The sequence below is a fragment of the Miniopterus natalensis genome, chromosome 11, assembly GCF_054644295.1.
Source record: "Miniopterus natalensis isolate mMinNat1 chromosome 11, mMinNat1.hap1, whole genome shotgun sequence".
NCBI classification, from domain to species: domain Eukaryota; kingdom Metazoa; phylum Chordata; class Mammalia; order Chiroptera; family Miniopteridae; genus Miniopterus; species Miniopterus natalensis.
Window position 1 is genome coordinate 58759494 of NC_142091.1, and position 17480 is coordinate 58776973.

Here is a 17480-nt window from a genome sequence, read left to right on the forward strand (position 1 = left end):
AAATAGCCTGGCTCAGAAGATTGGTCTACACGTTGTAAAGTTAGTGTGTCTTTTACTCAGAGCTAACCAGCTGCTCCCCCTAGCTAGATATATAAAAAGTCATTTCTGGTGTTGTATTGTACAATTCACGCCATATCTGCAATAAGTTACATATTTGAGAATGGGTCAAATAAGGAACATATCTTAAAACCTCAGCAACATTTATGTCAGATAACTGAATCAATATCTGATTTCTTAAGTTCAAAATAAGAATCCTTCCTGAAAAGCAAGTTAATGCTAAAGACTGATTAACTCTGTAAGAAGGAAAATACTACTTGTAATTGTAGATAATACGAATTTGGGTTAACTGTTAGGAATGATTTTTGTGTAAATGATATGCTAAAACTGACCCTTCAGAATACTCGTAGTTAGATTAGGGTTTCCATTTATAGTCATTTTAGTATTTCCATTCGATTTTAGGAATTTGAAAACTGAGTATAAAAATGTGCTTGAGGTAAAACTTGAAGATAAGCATCAAGGGACATGGTCTGTTGTGTGTGGGACTGTTTCTGGGAAAAGTAAGTATGTGAAATGATGCAGAAAATCCATCCAGACAGTTAGGGATTGGCATTTTCTTCAGAGAGAGAAGAGAGTACAGATAAAACTTTCTATGAGGGTCCTCCAGCTCCATTTTGTGTGTCACAAGAAGGTGACTACTTACATTATTTTTTACTTAAATGCAAATAACTTTTTGCAATGAAAATGTATTTTGAGTAAAATTTGGCTAGTGTCAAATAATGCTCTAGAAACCTATGGGCAAAATTATAGTCATAATTCTGGTATACTTGGACATAATTGGGGGTTCTGATTTAATAATTGAAAAAAAAGGATTTTAGGAAGGTTGTCTCCAGCTTTAACCTCCCTCCCGATTTCTACTTGGCTACTTGACCCAGGTGAAGTCAGTGGGTCCAAAACCAAGACTAGGTCATTTCTCATTGCCTGTTTTCTCCCCAGACTTGAAACTGGCTCATTACACTCTGATTACTTCTACTTTACTCACTACACAGCCAGTGCATTAGAAATGCGAGTTTTAGTTGTCTTCTATGTAATCTTACTCTCACAGCTCCCACAGTCGTCCATACCCAGGTTATAACGCGCATCCAGATTATTTCCGAAGCTGCTAAGTGGCCTCCTCCCACAGTGCTTTACGTTTTGATTGGCCTAGCTTTCTTTATTCTTACTCTTCCAAGAACTTTTATAACCACCCAATCCCCAACAAATCATTTACCCATTCACCTGCAATTTAAATGGGACAGAAGATTTTGAATTTGTCCCTGATTACATTAACCTTATCACCAATCACAAACCCAATGCAAGTCTTCTCCCCTGGGCCACTTAGAGGCTCCCACACATCTGCTTTGCTGTTCCTCGTTACTCAGAGCACCCTCCCATTCTGATTCTTCATTGTTCTTTATTCAGGTTCCAACTCAGGTCCTCCTGTCTCCCTCCCCACCCCACCAAAAATAGCTTCTCTGACATTCTAATCCACCATCACTTCTAACCTCTGAATTCAGTCCACAGAATAATTACTGATTTTTTTCGGTTTCCCGCGTGTCAATTCTGTTTGATATTTCAGAAGGACTAAACAGTCACAGGGTATGGCATTGATATTAGTGGGTCAGATTTAATGGCACCAACAGTAGCAAAGTACAGCGAACTTCTTAACAGCACAAATCCAAAGTCAACAGCTGCTGCCTTCCCACACCAAGGCTCCCCCCAGCCTCCCTAATAATGGTGGGTGTTTCGTCATTTTGTTATGGTCTGGTATAGACAGGTCAACACAAACATTATGAAATAATAGGAGTTAAAATAGCTGCCATTTACTAAGCACTAGAACTATGGTAATTGTTATTTAATCATTGTTTAACAGCCTTGTAAGGAAGAAACAGAATTTTCCAGGGAGTCAGGCTCAGAGGAACTAATTTGACTAAGGTTACAACATAGCTAGTAATCGATAAAGGAGGAATTCGGAGCCATTCTGTGACTCTTAATCATTGTGCTGGGCTGCCAAGTTTTGAATAGGTGTGTACCACCTACTATTTTTTGTTCCAAATAGTCAAGAATGAGGCATATTTGAGGGTCAGAACAAGAGGCCAAGCCTATGTCTGCTGCTGTCCTACCTGTTCTGTAGTGAAACTTGAAATTCAGTTTCTGGATTTTATTTGGTACCTTTCCGAGCACTGGCTTTAGTCTTAGTTTAAGACTAAGCTCTGCAGTTCTTTAAGTCCATAATTAAACTCCAAATTTGTAATATTTCTTTGATATAGGAAGACTTGCAATTGTGATTCTTTAATTCCATCTGGGAAAGGACTGTAGAGCTTTGTAATTTAATGAGCAGGTTTCAAGTTAAACATTGGCTGATTCTGAATCTCTTGTCAAGGTAGAGGCTATTCCAAGAACAGAGACTGTTAAGGACAAGGAAACTGTTTTCCTTCAAGTCATTTCCTATATGAAAACTTTATAGTGAAATGACTTTTAAGAATAAAGTGATTGTTTAGAATTAAATTGCATGTTTTAAAACAGCAAGCTACTAACACCTAAAGGAAAACATTGCTATTTGCTTTTAACATACCTAGATGATGTCTTTAAGCTTCAAATGAACTTTAAATATTTTAAATTGCATAGAGATAAATACAGTGGACTACTTGCTAATTGAGAGCATTCTGGGGACTTGCTCACTTGAGTAACACAACATTGCTACACATGAATAGTTGGGACAGAGCTGCAGATGGACTCCATCTTTTGGCCAATATTGGGTTGATTGAGACTTTTAGATACGTCAGCCATAATGAATGAGTTAAATTCCTCTCCTTTGTAGCTTTTTGTTACTGCTATTTATTTATATACGTATTTACTTAAAGTAATCGTAGCTACAGTTAGAAAAAGTTTCCTGGGATTAGGAAGTGTAATTATTTAGGCAGCAAACAAAGAGTTGTTTTAGAAATTTTAGTATCATTAGGAGGAAGTTTAAAAAGACTGGAATCCCATTGTCTCGTAAGAAGTAAGAAATATTTATTGATTCCCAAATGGAGCTGAAAAAAAGCCTTTCCTCTTTTAGAAAGTTGTGAATGACCCAGCGAGAGCTCTAGTAAGCTTTACTGAACCAAGCTGCTAATAGTTATTTAATGTTATTCTTCAGTGTGAAAGAATCTCCGTAGATTTTCCTTTTAATCTCTTTGAATTGCAGGCTCATAAACCTCTCTGATGAGTCCTGCCAGTGTTTTCTTAGATCCCACTGTAGAGACAATGGAGCCACAGAATTCTTTCACCTCTTGTTGTTAGACAAATCCAATAGAACGCAGGGTCAGAAGGGCCTATACTTCTGAAGGTTTAAAGATTCTTTCTCAAGTAACCACATACATTATTTGATTTTAATCATCATATTTCTCAGGAATCTCTCTTTAACTATAGTGCATTGCTTCCTATATGTAAATAAATTTGGAAATTTCCCCCCCATGTTTGGTTAAGCATGTCAGCATTGCACAGGGTGTGAACAGACCTTTAATGTTCCTAGATACCTTAGAAAAAGCTGAATCTGTTCACTTCAGAAGAATTAGGAATCATATGATGTCGTTGGTCTCAAGATAGAGTATGCCAAATGCCAGACAGTGCATTTTCTTTTCAATGGCTGGTGTGTGTTTTTTGTTTTGTGGTGTGTGTGTGTGTGTGTGTGTTTTATTACCACTCTGTAGCTAAGATTCCAGATTTAAATCTAACCTCTGTTCCTTTAAGTCACTTTCTAAGTCAGTTTATGTTTTCTTAACATTTTTAGTAGTGTCATGTTAACAGGAGAACTTTGAGATAGGATTTATATTTTCAGATTTAAAATATTTCATTGTAACAAGGAAAAATTTTTATAATATGTAACAGTCAAAAGAAAACAAATTTATCTGTATTGCAGATGCTTTGCATGACAGAGTTATCAAAGCTAATTACAGGGTTTCTGTGAGTTAAGGGCTAAGGATAAGTTAAATTTTCTAATTATAACTCCAGTGGTGGACAAGCAGAGATCATTGTTTAAAAAGGAAAAAAAAAAATGGGTATCCAAGATGGCAGCAGAGTAAGTAGAAGCTACACTCACTTCCTCCCAGGACTAAACAGGAATTACAATTAAAATATAGAGCAATGCCGGGCCGGGCGTGGCTCAGCGGTTGAGCGTCAACCTAGGATCCAGGCGATCGGGGTTCGATTCCCGGTCAGGGCACATGCCTGGGTTGCGGGCTTGATCGATGACTCTCTCATCGTTGATGTTTCCATCTCTCTCTCTCCCTCCCCTTTCCTCTCTCTGAAATCAATAAAGATATATTTAAAATATATATATAGACAGAGAGAGAGAGAGAGAGAGAGAGAGCGCGCAATCAACCTGAATAACCAACTGAAGACTAAACAGAAATCTTATAACCAAAGATTTACAGAAGAAGCCACATTGAGACTGATAGGAAGGTTGAGCAAAAGGACTGGCCCCGCTCCCAGGGGTGGCAGCTGAGATTCCAGAGGGATGTCTTAGCTGCAAATGCTCCCCCTGAGGAGACTGGGGTCTCAACTCCAAGCCAGGCTCCCCAGCTCAGAGCACCAGAGTGGAGAAGAGACACCCATGTAATACTTGGCTTTGAAAATTGGTGAGGATTCTGTCTACCAGGGAGAGACAGGAGTCTGCTAGAAACACAGGCGCTCTCTTGGAGGGCCAACACGCAAAATCTCATTTGCAACCACTCACCCTGGGCTCCTCGGAGAGAGGGTGGAGTGGACTAGAGTTGCATGAGGAGAGAGGGGTTTGTGGCCCTGGGGAGGGAGTAGAAGGGACAGCCGCCAGGATCCCTGAGCTGAGTTCTTTTCTCACACTGCAGATGCCATCTTTCCTGGGTGTAGCACGCTCCATATGGCATCAGACTAGGGGAATGCATAGCCCCACCTGCTTGACTCCCTGTCACCCCACCCTGTGGAGCTTGTGCCCTGCTGAGGAATCAGCTGCCTGGGCTGGGGTGTAGAGGTCTGGGCAGACTAGGGGGTTGTCTATGACTGAGTGGTGTGGCTTTGGGGTGGGGGCCATTCCTTCTTCTTTCCCCCTAACCTGACTGATGCCTCCCCCTCACTAGTGCCTCCCCCTCACAGGAGATCCGTCAACCCCACTCTCCAGGCTTCCTGTGGCCCCACCCTCCCAACTTCTGGTGGCTCTGCCCTGCCTAGGTCTGGGCAGAATTCAGTATGGACTCAATTTTGTGGCTCTGGGGAAAGGGCCAATACCTCCACCTTCCCCCAAGCCTGACTGGCATCTCCCCCTCACTGGAGATCCACTAGCCCCATTCTTCCAACTCCTCGCGGCCCTGTCCAGCTGGAATTGGGCTCCTGGTAGAATTTGAGTCTGAGTTATGTGGCTCTAGGATGAGGGCCATTTTTCTCTTGCACACCTGACCAGTACAGAGCCCTACCTTCTTCATTCAGCCAAATCTTGGTCTGTTTGGGCCTGATAAACTGCTGGCTTCACCCTGATGACTCCCTGAGTCCCCGCCTCACCACAGAGGTGTGTGAGCACCCAGCGGGTGGCAGCTAGACTGGGCATACCTTGTGACATTTGCTGAGTCGCCTCAGACTCATTACTGGCAACGAGGTTGAGCCTGTATCAGTCTGGTAAACACCACTCTCCGCTACCTGGTCACTCACTGAGAAACCTACTTCATGCAACTCAAGTACCACCAAAGGCTCCTTCAGTGACAGAGCCTAACAGGCAGCCTGCAGCAGGCAGAGGCAGGCGGAGGCGGATTTCGGGGTGCCTTGGGACTTTAGCTGAGCTGTCCCCAGGCCCGGTGCTGGTAAAAGCTGGTCTTGGTGCTCAGCTTGGTTCTTCGTGCAAACACCAGCAGGTCCAAGCTATGGATTGCTTTGTAGTTCCAAACAGGTTGCCCAGGGCTAGTCACAGGCAGCATCTGACCTTGGCCTGGACCAGTGTCCCTCCCAAGGGACTCCAGAACAAACAGGCTGAGTGGCCAGCTTTTGTTCAGAAGTTACTTAGCATATTGATACACTCTGCATAAGCTATTCAGTGGGCACACAGAGATGGAGGAAGTACCCCTGACCACTAGGCAAAGTCTATGTCTTTTAGGGATAGTTTAATAGTGTTGGTACCTAATAAATACAAAGTGATACAATATTTGACAAACCTAATAGAAAACCACAGTGAGTTCAAAATATTGTATAATCTTTTTATCCATTTTTAAATTGTATAACTCACCAATAAATTTTGAACAGGCAGTTATTAAATATAATTAAATCGCAGGCATTCACACAACAGAACAAAGGGAAGCATTTTCAGCAAGTGAACAAGAGACTAGGGAGACAGCTAAAGAAAATTTCATTGGGGTGGGGGTGGATTTTAGTCATTTATTTTAAGCATTTACTTTTAGGATGATACTAGCATACAGGAACTATATGACATGCTTTTAAAAACAAAGACAAGTGCTTCTCATCTTTAGTTGCTTTCTTTGCCCAAAAATATACTTACTGTAAGCAAGAGTACATGCTTTTACTACCTGACCATACTCTTACTAAATTTAGTTGGAATTCCAGGGTTCTTCCACCTATAGGGAAAACTTTGGCCCAGGAAACGGCAATAGAACTTCAACACAATACAGTTGTGTTTTATGGTTATTGAAATACTTTAAAGAAATCCTCCCTATAAATTGCCTGTTAATTACTCTGTTGCAAACAAATAAAAATCAGGTGACTAATAGCCCCTTAGATGCTGGTAGAGCTTTATTCTTTAAAGTGCTTTTAGTTGGATCTGATTTTATTGGTAAAACACCCTTGTGTTAGTCTGTCCCATGTTCCATAACTAAATTCCATTGAGTAGATGGCTTAAGCAACAGAAATTTGTTTCTCACAGCTCTGGAGGCTAGGAAGTCCAAGATCAAGGTGCGAGTTGACAGGATCCCTGATCAGGTCTTGTCCTGGCTTGCAGCCAGCCTACTGCTAGCTGTGTCCTATGATACTTTCTTCTGTGCATGCACATGGAGAGAAACCTCTCTTCCTCCTATAAGGCTACCTTATTCAACTCCTAAAATCCTTATCTCTATAGTCACATTGGGGTTAGGGCTTCAGCATATGAATTTGGGGGGTTGTCATAATTCAGTCCATAGGAACCCAACTTCTGAAGTAGATAGGATAGAGATAACTCGATATACCCAAGGTAGAAAGCTACTAAAATACTAGAACTAAGAATCAAATACAGTACTTTTTACTCAGCTGCACGCTGCCTTCCTTAGTTCCTATGGTTTATCTGACACACAAAAATTACCCCATCTCTCACAAAACAGAAGTCACTAATTGACTACAAGGAATCATCAAAATCATCTTCATGGTTTTTGCATGTTGCATATTTGTAAAAAGTGGGATGGATTTTGGTTTGTAAGAGGTAGACTTTGGAATTTTTAGTCATCTGAAGTCAGATAGCTTTAAAACTGCTATCAAAAGTAGTAAGCTAAGTTTTAAAATGGTAAGTTAGTAAGAATTATACCAACCTGGCTGGAGTTGTCTTTTCAGCACTCTTCATGGTTATGATTAAAGTATCAAAATTAATTGTCTCATTTTATATTTTACAGAAGATGATCTAAGAAATATGGGACCAGTAGATGCTCAAGTATATCTTGAAGAAATGTCTTGGAACAAAGGTTGGATTTTTTTTTTTCTCTTGACAACAAAGGAAAAGATTAGGGATTTTCTGTAAGAAAAAAAAACTATCCTAGGATATTTGGAATCTTAAAAAGAAACAATAGCTTGGCTTTTGATATATATGTGGGTGTTTTTGTCTGGAATATTTTTATTCCATTCTAAACTTCAATTATGGATGTCCCACTATATGACTCATTTCTGATTATTTTTTTGTTTTAATTAGATGTTAGGTACATAGGATTTCATAAGGTTTTCTTTTTTTAAACTACTTTGGTTTTTGGTTTACTCTCCATCTGAGTAATAGGGAAAATAAATTTAAAGATAATTTTTCCCATCCTTCCTATATTGACATTCAAGATGAATTCCCATTAGGATGTTTGTTTATGTGGAAGCATAAACTGTTAGGGCAGTCCTTTCAATGCTATATTCTCCTACTTGGAGCTAGTTTTACACTCACTTCTAGATTGTGTCTTAGGTGAAAAATAAAAATCTGTCACTCCCTTTTACTCACCATGAAGTCATGTCTTTTCAACTTTCCTATTACTAGAATTTTAACACCTAAATCTAATTTCTCCACTCTTAATAGTTGTGTGAATTGCTCGGGTGAGATGTGCTAAGTTCCTTTTCTAAATGGAAGCCTTGAATACCACACTTCCATGTTTCTCTGGTCAAATGAATAAAATCTTACTATTTCTAGAATTTTTATATACTTTTAACCCTATTACTTTATTGTTCAGCCTGGGGTACAGATTCCCTAGGACTTTATAAAAATTTACTAGTGAGTGTGAATACATAGATCAACAGCCCATCCTTCCAGAAACCAAGTTTAATGAAATATTTTTTAACAGCAAATTCTTCACTTAGTGCACTTAGGAAATTGGGTCACAAGCTATGTTGACTTAGACGGGGGATCATTTTCTGCCTATGGGCCACTCTTTTCCTAAAGTGCCAAGTAAAATCCTGGAGTAGAAATTCTTATTTGCAGTGAATGATTGGAAGATGAGGTTTTGTGTTACTGGGGCTCCCAGGGTTGACATAGTTTCATCACATAAACTGGGAGAGCTACTGGTGTGAAAACAGAATACACTAGTGACCTAGGTTTGCACTGCGAGATCATGAGGGGCAGACCGGAGCATGCCACTGATCAGGGAGACCTGGCCAGCTAAATGAATCTCTTGAAAATATAGTATTGCTACCTTATCCATCAGTGTGTGTGTGTATGTATGTGTGTTTAATCTCCTATTAGACAAATTAGTTCTTGCTGTACTTGATGTGATTAGTGTATTTTGTTTACAGTTCCTGATAATGTGAAAATAGTGAAAACTGGGTTTTGTAGTTTTTCCTTCTTCAGTAACATTTAAAATATGTAATTAATAATTAAGATTTTTTAAAATTAAGACTATGGATTGGGTATTCAAGCATCTTAGTCAAAAAATACATGAGCTTTCTGATACAAGTGAAAATGCTAAGAAATGGAAGGAAGTGTACAATGTGAAATCATCAAGCGGGACCGGAAATGTGTTACTATCCTTGAGACTTCCTAAAGTAAACCTGACAGTGAAGATACAGAGGAGTCCCAGCCACAGCCACCGAATCGGCCATAAGCCACTACCATTAATCTGAAAACTATAGGATGTCCTTAGGTGCTTATTTAAATGAAGGGTTTTTAAATAATTGCAAAGATTGAAATAGTTCTTACCCTTTGGGAGAGAAAATAACAGCAACAGCTGCATGAAGCCTTTATTTTTGCAGGAATATTTAAAAACTAGCCATGTGAGTTTTGCAATTTTGAGGGGTTTTTTGCAGTTGAAAAAAGCATTCTTGGCAGATGAAGTTAAGTAAATTGGGGATCAACTGGGCAAGTAAAAAAGTGAAGATTTTGTCATAGTCACTTTCAGAATAGCCTTGGAAGGTGAAGATTTAACACAGAAGAGTGGATGAAACACTGCATGATATACATGCCAAATGAGCCGCTTGATCCAAGGAGTCTGAAATGAGGCACTTTATTTATCATGCTCAGCAGGCACACCTGAAGAACTGAGAGACTAACATGTTAACCTTTCCCCTCCTGGTTAATCTCATATACAACTTGTCATTTTGTCTTCATTTGTTATATTTAAAATGATGGTCTCTGTGGCGATATCACTTTGTTAAGTGATAAAAGAATAGTATAAGAAGAAATCTGACAAGATGTGAGTTTTTTGTGAGCATTAACATTTGGAATCATCTATGACAAAACCCCACAGTAGCCCATGGTGGCCTTCACATGATTTACTGAGCACATGTCACCTCAAATTGTTTCTCATTGTTCACTGAGGTGGTAAAAAAACAAGAAGGAAATGTAGCTTAAGAAAACCAATGGCTAGAATATGTACATTTTTACACAATTTAGTAATAAAACAATTCACTATGAAAGCATGCTCCATTACATATGTATGTTGGCTCAGACAGGGGAGATGTTCGCATTTTTCAATTCAAGATTAAATTATAATTTCCTTATGGAGGAATAAGGCATTGTGGTAAAAAATAAAAAGCAGGATTGGGTGAATGAAGCCATGTTTTCCTTAATGATAAAATAAATACATAAAATTGGTTCATTTGATTGCTAGTTTTCTAAGGCCAAACTTGATTAGAGAACAAAAACAAGGCAGCTAGATTTTTCTTTCCTTTTCTTTATCTAACTGCTAAAGAATGAAATTTGAGAACTGAATGAAGATACCTGATTGTAAAAAATCGTATCTTGAGGCTTAGTTCATTTATCTATATAACAAATTATGACAATAGTAAAACAATGTGATCAATAATTATGTTTGACAGTCACTTCTTAGGGACAGTAAAATTGAATGACCAGTAAATTAGGAATTCTTTTAGTACAAGGACACAAGCATTTCAACTTCTCAGGAAAATGACAGGCTTGATAAGATTTCCACCATTAGGCTAAACGTCACATGAAAGCATGCTCCATTACATATGTATGTTGGCTCCTTTGGGCATCTCACTTCAGTGACTGCCCTTTGGTTCACAGATCATTTGTAAACACCAAACAGGCAGACACACAGGAAAAAGCACCAAATGTGTTTATATACCTGAGTCAGGATTCTTGAAATAGTGATACCAGAAGAGATTCAAGAAAGGGAGGGTTGTTTTCTTCCTTTACAGAAATAGTTTGGACAAACACACTGAGAAGAATGTGAAATTTATGTGAATCTTAAGAAAACAGAAGACTTCAAATAAATTTCCTGGGTTGCTTCTGACCATCTGCTGTCCACCCAAGATCTTTGGATTGATTTATAGCTTGTCCATCTCCTCTACAGATAAAGATTCTTTGATAATTTTTAGAAACGCTGCCCCTATATAAGAAATATTTTCAAGTTCTCATTTAGAACATTTTTTATTTACTGAGGCGCTTTTGTTTTGCAATTTCTGTTGAATAAACTGCATTGTGTGTATGTGTGGTATTATCAGTGTAGTTACTTGTAAGCGTCTGAAGCATTTTTTTTGTTTTCTCTGCAGATGATCACTCTTTCTCTCTGAGTTGCCGTTGTGGTGGGAAATACAGTGTTTCTGAGGATGAAGCAAAAGAAGTTACCCTGATTTCTTGTGACACATGCTCACTAATTATAGAACTCCTTCACTGCAGCTGAAATTGTTCACTAAGTGGGATCCGTTAACTGTAGACATATTGAAGAGAGTCCATTCCAACTTTGTCAATTCAAGCAACTGTATAAAGCTGATAAAAAAAATTTAAAAAAGAGGTAGGATTCTTTTTTTTGTCAGCTCTACTATTTGCAAAGAAAATACAAGCTTGTCAAGAAAAGTCTATCCTGGATTAATAGAAAATTAATTTAGCTCTTTATACATGTTTATAACTTAGATTGCCATAAAAAGGGACTTCAATTATGACTTATATTTAGCAAATTCCTATTTGAGAACTTTAATTGATTTGTTTCTTCAAATAAGCATCTTTTAGTATGTCACAATATCATATTTCTTTACAGTTCCTAAGTTTCTGAGGTAATAGATGATATTTCGAGCTGTCAAAGATACAGGCCTATTGTAAAACTGTCTCAAAATCTCAGGTCACTGGAGTTAAATTAGGATCTTTGTGACTAGATGAGAGCCCAGCTCTCTCATCATGAAGGCCGAATATGGAGATTCATGGTTAGCTGAGAGTCAGGAGAGTGTAGGAAGGATAGCTTTGGAGCCGGAGCCGTCACGCTGGCCTTCAGTCCTGGCGCTGTATTCCAGCCCTTCACGTGGTTGTATCAAAGCTTGCAAGTTCCTTGAACGTGGCCATCTTCAACTTGAAGTATAACTTAGGAAATGGTAGCTCTAGAAACACATGGTTTGAAACAGGGGCCTTACTTTCCTTTTTATCTCAGACTACTGAGATACAGCATTAATGTCTGTACTTAGGAGTAAGGAACCATTGTACTGCTGGTGTGGTGAAATGGACTTTTATAACAATGTATGATTATTGATTATAGTAGATTGTAAAGATTTTCTTTTTCTATATATTTAATATTCTATATATAGTATGTCAGAAATCATTTAAAAAATTGATTTGAAAAGGAATCCTTTATGGATTGGATCACTGAAACTTTCTTAACTTCAAATGAGTGAGCCACGCTTGTGACTTAGCAGCTTTCTCTTAGGTTGAACTCTGTATTTCTTCTTGGTTTGGACTTACAACACTAGTTTCTACTCTGACTTTGTAAATGCAGCTAAAGTATGAACATATTTGTGAGATTTTTTTCATTATACCTGTAAAACTAAAAATTCAAAAGTGAGGTTCTCATCCAGGTTTTCCCCTTAAAATATTTTTCACAAAATTTATATTATTTTGCATAATATAAGTAAAAAATAAAATTTTTCATAAAATTTATATTATTTTGCATTACTTTTATCCATATATTCTGACTTAATGAAGTTTGCAAGTTGTGTTACTTATTCTTTAACTTAACAATTAAAAATAACAAACTGAATAGCAAATAGTTTATTAGTAAGTGCATGGTTTCAGTGGCAATAACTTTAGTTGAACAGGAGACAGTAATCAAATCAAAAGAATAAATGCTGGCTAATCATCAGAAAATCTGTGGCCATTAGGGCTATCACGGAGAAATCCAAAGTCACTCAGAGGCCAAATCTGTAAAATCAACATTGATTGAAGACAATTAATGAAAGTGACATCATACCCTCACCACACACCTTTTACTTCTGTCACCCCTTTCTCTGTGCTGTACAACTAACCACTTTCTCCTTACTCTTCGTTCAAGAACAGACTTCCTACAAGATGACTAGAAAGTGAATTTACATGTGACTATGTATTTAAACCCTAACATGGGTTTCAACTGCATGGGTCTACTTATATACAGGTTTTTTTCAATAAATGTACAGTTGGCCCTCCATATGCCCTGGTTTCACATCCACAGATTTAGTATTTTCTCTCCATGTTTGGGAACCTGTGGAAGCAGAGCGCCAACTCTATGCATTGTTCTGTGGGGTTTAAGGGACTTGAGCATCCACAGATTTTGGTATCTGGGTGGGGGGCGGGGGTTCCTGGAACAAAAATACTGGATACTATAGATAAGTTTGCGGGAGTTAAAATTTATATGTAGACTTACAACTGCATGGGGGGGGTCAGTGCCTCTACCCCTGTGTTGTTTAAGGGTCAACTGTATATATGTGAGAGCGTGTGTGTGTGTGTTTTCTCTTACTACCCTCAAAGTTAAATGTAAACCTAAGTACTCGAATATATGCTTAAGTGTAAAGAATCCTGCAAATTATCCTCAAGTGTTCATGTCTGTTTTTCTCCTTACTGATATGACAAAAAGGAGCCAGTGAAAACAATAATCTTTCCTAAGAATCATAAATTTACAACCATAAATCCACTCCTCACTATACTTAACTGGGATATCCCTGCATTGCAGATAGTTTGACTCTAGACTGCTCTTCCACAAATGCATATTAATATATTCCAAGGATATGAACAGTTCTAAAAGTTGTATGAGAGAGAAATTTTTGGAGATTCAAATTAAAGGTGTGTTACGCTACAACTAAGGTACTTAGAACTTTATTATTCAAACAAAAAATATTTTCAATTACCTGTTTCAATGGGAGGAAGGGGTGATGTTCATAGCTATGAAGGCCAACATTTCATAACTGTTATTACAACAGGTAAGCCCACTAACAGCCTGGAGAGTTCAAAGTTCATTTTGAAAGAAACTTTTTTTTGTCTTTTCCCCCAGCTCAGAGAAGAAAGCCTACATTTTAAGTAGAAAGCAGTACCTTAAAGAAGATACGTCCTCTTATTAGTCCATATGGAATAGGTCCATAGTATCTGGAATCTGTAGAGTTTTGTAGATTATCACCTTCTAACCAAACATGTCCCATTGGCACCTGGAATTAGAGAAGAAAGCAGCCCCTTTAAAAAAGAAAAAACAAATTTGGGTACTATAAATAAAAAATACGCCTTGTGCAAGTAGGGAAAACATCCCAAAGTTCTCTTTTATAAAATACATACAAACCCTATGATTTCATTTTTGCTTTTATTTATGCACAATAAAATAACTTACTAAATATTGGTAAGTAACATTAAGGTTTCAATTTTTTAAAATACTACCTTCTTTAAAATACATGCTTGCCACATGGTTCCCCAAAATTAATTTGTGACACAAACCCCAAACTGAGGTTATGAGAGATCAAAACAGTGTGACAGGGTCATTAATTTTATAGACTTCAAAAGAGGCCGTTAGGATGCTGACTAAAAATGTGCCCTCCTGTCTCAATAACAGCATAAGCAGGGTAGCCACTCATTCAGCAACGTCCTGGGGCCAATAGCAAGGCCAGACCTATTAGAATGCTCATGAAGAACTAAATGGTAATTGATTGTGACATCAATTACAAATAATCTCATCATTTTATTGGAGTGGGCTTGTCAGAATTCTAATTAAGATCCCTGTTCTGCCATTGTACAGGCCATATCTTCAATGCATTATACTTCAATAATGACCATCAAGAACTAGGAGGACCTATTACGAAACCATCAGTTGTAAAATTAATGACGGTGACCTTCTACTAAATGAAAAGATCCTAGTTCCTATATGTCTTGTTTATTAACAGGTAAATAATGTAAGTTTACATTTTTACTCAATGACAATAAGTATATTTCGAACAGAACATGCTTTTTTTAAAAAAAAGCCCTTTGATATGAGACATTTGCCCATTAATATATTGTTCAACACAAATTTTAAAAAAAATTACTCTTCAGCAACAATCTTTTAGAGTTTTTGTTACCCAAGAAAGTTGAATTATTGACCAGTCCAAAATGATCTGCTGGGAAGGAATTTATTTTCACTGTTCTTTTGACTGGCTATTACTTGAGACCCTTATGTAAATAAAAGTATTCCTGTTGGGTTTAATAAGAAATGACTGTGATTTTTTTTAAATGTCACAAATTACTTTTCTAAGACTTCATTTTTTAGAGCAGTTTTAGGTTCACAGCACAATTAAGAGGAAGGTACAGAGGTTTCCCATCTACCCCCTGCTCCCCGCCATACATAGCCTCCCGTTATTGATGTTCCCCACCACAGTGGTGTATTTGTTGTACTTGGTGAACCTACACTAATCAGCAAAGTCCAAACTTTTTACATTAGCGTTCACTCCGGGTCTTGTACTTTCTATGGGTTTGGGCAAATGTATGACATGTATCCATCATCATGGTATCATACAGAGTGTTTTCACTGCCCTAAAAATCGTCCGGGAGCTATTTATTTCTCCCCTTGCCATTACCTTTTGGAAAAATAAATTTATACAAGTATGTACAACTTTAACTTCACTTTACATCAGAGATTACCTGATGTTGGAATGATATAACATGCAGAAATATCTGCCAAAAAAATGAATCAAGTTAATTATTTTCATTTAGATATACTTAAATTTCTCTATTTGTAGAGAAAGGACTTAAGTTTCTTAAAATAATATGAGATACTATAAGATACTATAAGATCACTCTTTTATTAGCATTACTAGTTGTAGGTTCTAAGGCCAAGAGTGAGGCTAGTTCCTCCCTATGTAAGTGCATTCATGTGCAGTGAAGCATAAGATTGCTCAGGTGGACAAATGGGTACATATCAGTTCATAAATGAAGAACAGAGTATCTGAAAAGCCACGTGTCATTAACGTTCTGAAGTACTGCCTTAGGAGAAGCCCCATTGTGAACATCTTTTGCTTTCAGATTTCCATAGTTTCTCCTTAATATGTGTTCCTAAGTTTTAAAAATGGGTAATATATATGAATAGTTAAATAAAATCATAAAGTTGGGGACACCAGTAAAAGCAAAAGAAAAACTTCTACAGGCTAATAGGCAACACTAAGAACTTCAGAAGCTCTAAAGCAGAGCTGGCACTCAGGTACCCGCCACGAAGGCTTGATGTTCTGGGTTCTCCCCTATGCTCTGGCTGTCAGAGTTCAGACCCTCAGCCGGGTGAGCTGCTCGGCTGCCCACTAGCTGTTCTTTACCATGGTCAACGTGTCACCTAGTCACCATAAAGGCACAATCTAGTAAGCACTCAGCCCCAAAGCCAAGACAATGTCTCGGGCAGGTGTCTAGACATGGTTCTGTATCTCCGCTCTCGCTGACGGGTGGTCCGTAAGTTCCACCCGCATAAACCCCCCTCTCCCCCGCCTCGGCTGCCGGCTGAGCAAGCCCCCGTGCTGCCTGAAGTCTCCCCGGCTCGGGGAAGCTGCCTTGGGGCAGAGGCCGCCCCTGAGGGCCTGGGCCGCCGGCCGGGCTGTCAGCCGCGGCTTCGCACACGGCGGCCTCTACTCGTTCTTCCTGCGAAGGGCCGCTGCCAGAAAGGTTTAAATGACCTAATTGTAAAATCTTTAATTACTTTCAGCATACTAACATGAAGAGAACCCTTTCTGGTGAAAGCTGAAAGTTTTGATGGAAGTAAGGTGTGCCTTTGGCATATCCACCTTGCCCCCTTCAGGGCCATCCCCTAGGTGACTCCGTCTCACCCTTTCCCATCAGAATCTTCGGGAAAGGTTTGCCAGACTCGGCCTGCCTGCGGTTACGCAGAAACGAGGAAGTTCACCGTGCTGTTACCTGTGTCTCAAAACTGGCAACGATGTAAATATTCCTCAGTAGGCAGAGGTTAAATAAAATAGTTTATTTCTATAATAGCTGGTTTAAAAAAAAACTAACAGATTTACATGAATATAGTCTTTGAAAAAAGTAAGTTTACAGGGTAATGTGCATAAATGTTCAAAGAACACCGTCAAAACTTTGTTTCAAAATTTACATTTTTGTAACCAGTATATATTAGACAATCACACACACACACACACACACACACACACACACGTCTTGTACTTTTTATAAAGGGAACATTGTTAGGAAGAGGTTTGTGGAATTAAAAATATTTTTTTGTCTTTGGTAGTATGGAAAGAGAGGGGCCTAAGTTCCAATCCAGATAGCAGGCTAAGCTTTTTTGTATAGTACAATAAGTGACTGCAATTAGCAGTATTGTCACCAGATCACTAGGTAACTAAAATATTAGTTTAGCTAAGAACTCATTTATTTAAACAAGCAGAGTACAACACAATTTGGGTAGGGGTCTGAAACTTAAAACTTGGCCTTTCTGGTATGGAGTGAGGCAAGGAACACAACACAAATATCCTAACTTTGTTAGATTAACCAAGTTGCTATCACTAAATTGAAAATTCAAGCCAGATAAAACAAATACTGGAGCAATATTATTATAACAAAATAG

The 17480-nt window shown here is 38.3% G+C and overlaps 2 protein-coding genes across 4 annotated transcripts in view; one reads left to right on the top strand and one right to left on the bottom strand.

Annotated features, from left to right (window-relative positions):
- Nucleotides 1-12589, top strand: part of DNAJC24 (DnaJ heat shock protein family (Hsp40) member C24) — a 38402-nt gene extending 25813 nt beyond the window's left edge. Inside the window, exons 4-5 of the mRNA XM_016206177.2 lie at nt 7635-7703; nt 11218-12589. Coding sequence (XP_016061663.1) covers nt 7635-7703; nt 11218-11348 — 200 coding nt within the window. The 3' untranslated portion in view covers nt 11349-12589. The remainder of the gene's footprint in view (nt 1-7634; nt 7704-11217) is intronic.
- A 96-nt stretch (nt 12590-12685) lies between these two features.
- The window catches only part of IMMP1L (inner mitochondrial membrane peptidase subunit 1), a 41857-nt gene continuing 37062 nt past the window's right edge, over nt 12686-17480 (bottom strand). For all 3 annotated transcript variants that reach the window (XM_016206175.2, XM_016206174.2, XM_016206170.2), the window contains 2 exons: nt 13993-14103; nt 12686-12850 (listed from right to left, as the gene is read on the bottom strand). In XM_016206175.2, coding sequence (XP_016061661.1) covers nt 12782-12850; nt 13993-14103 — 180 coding nt within the window. In that variant the 3' untranslated portion in view covers nt 12686-12781. The remainder of the gene's footprint in view (nt 12851-13992; nt 14104-17480) is intronic.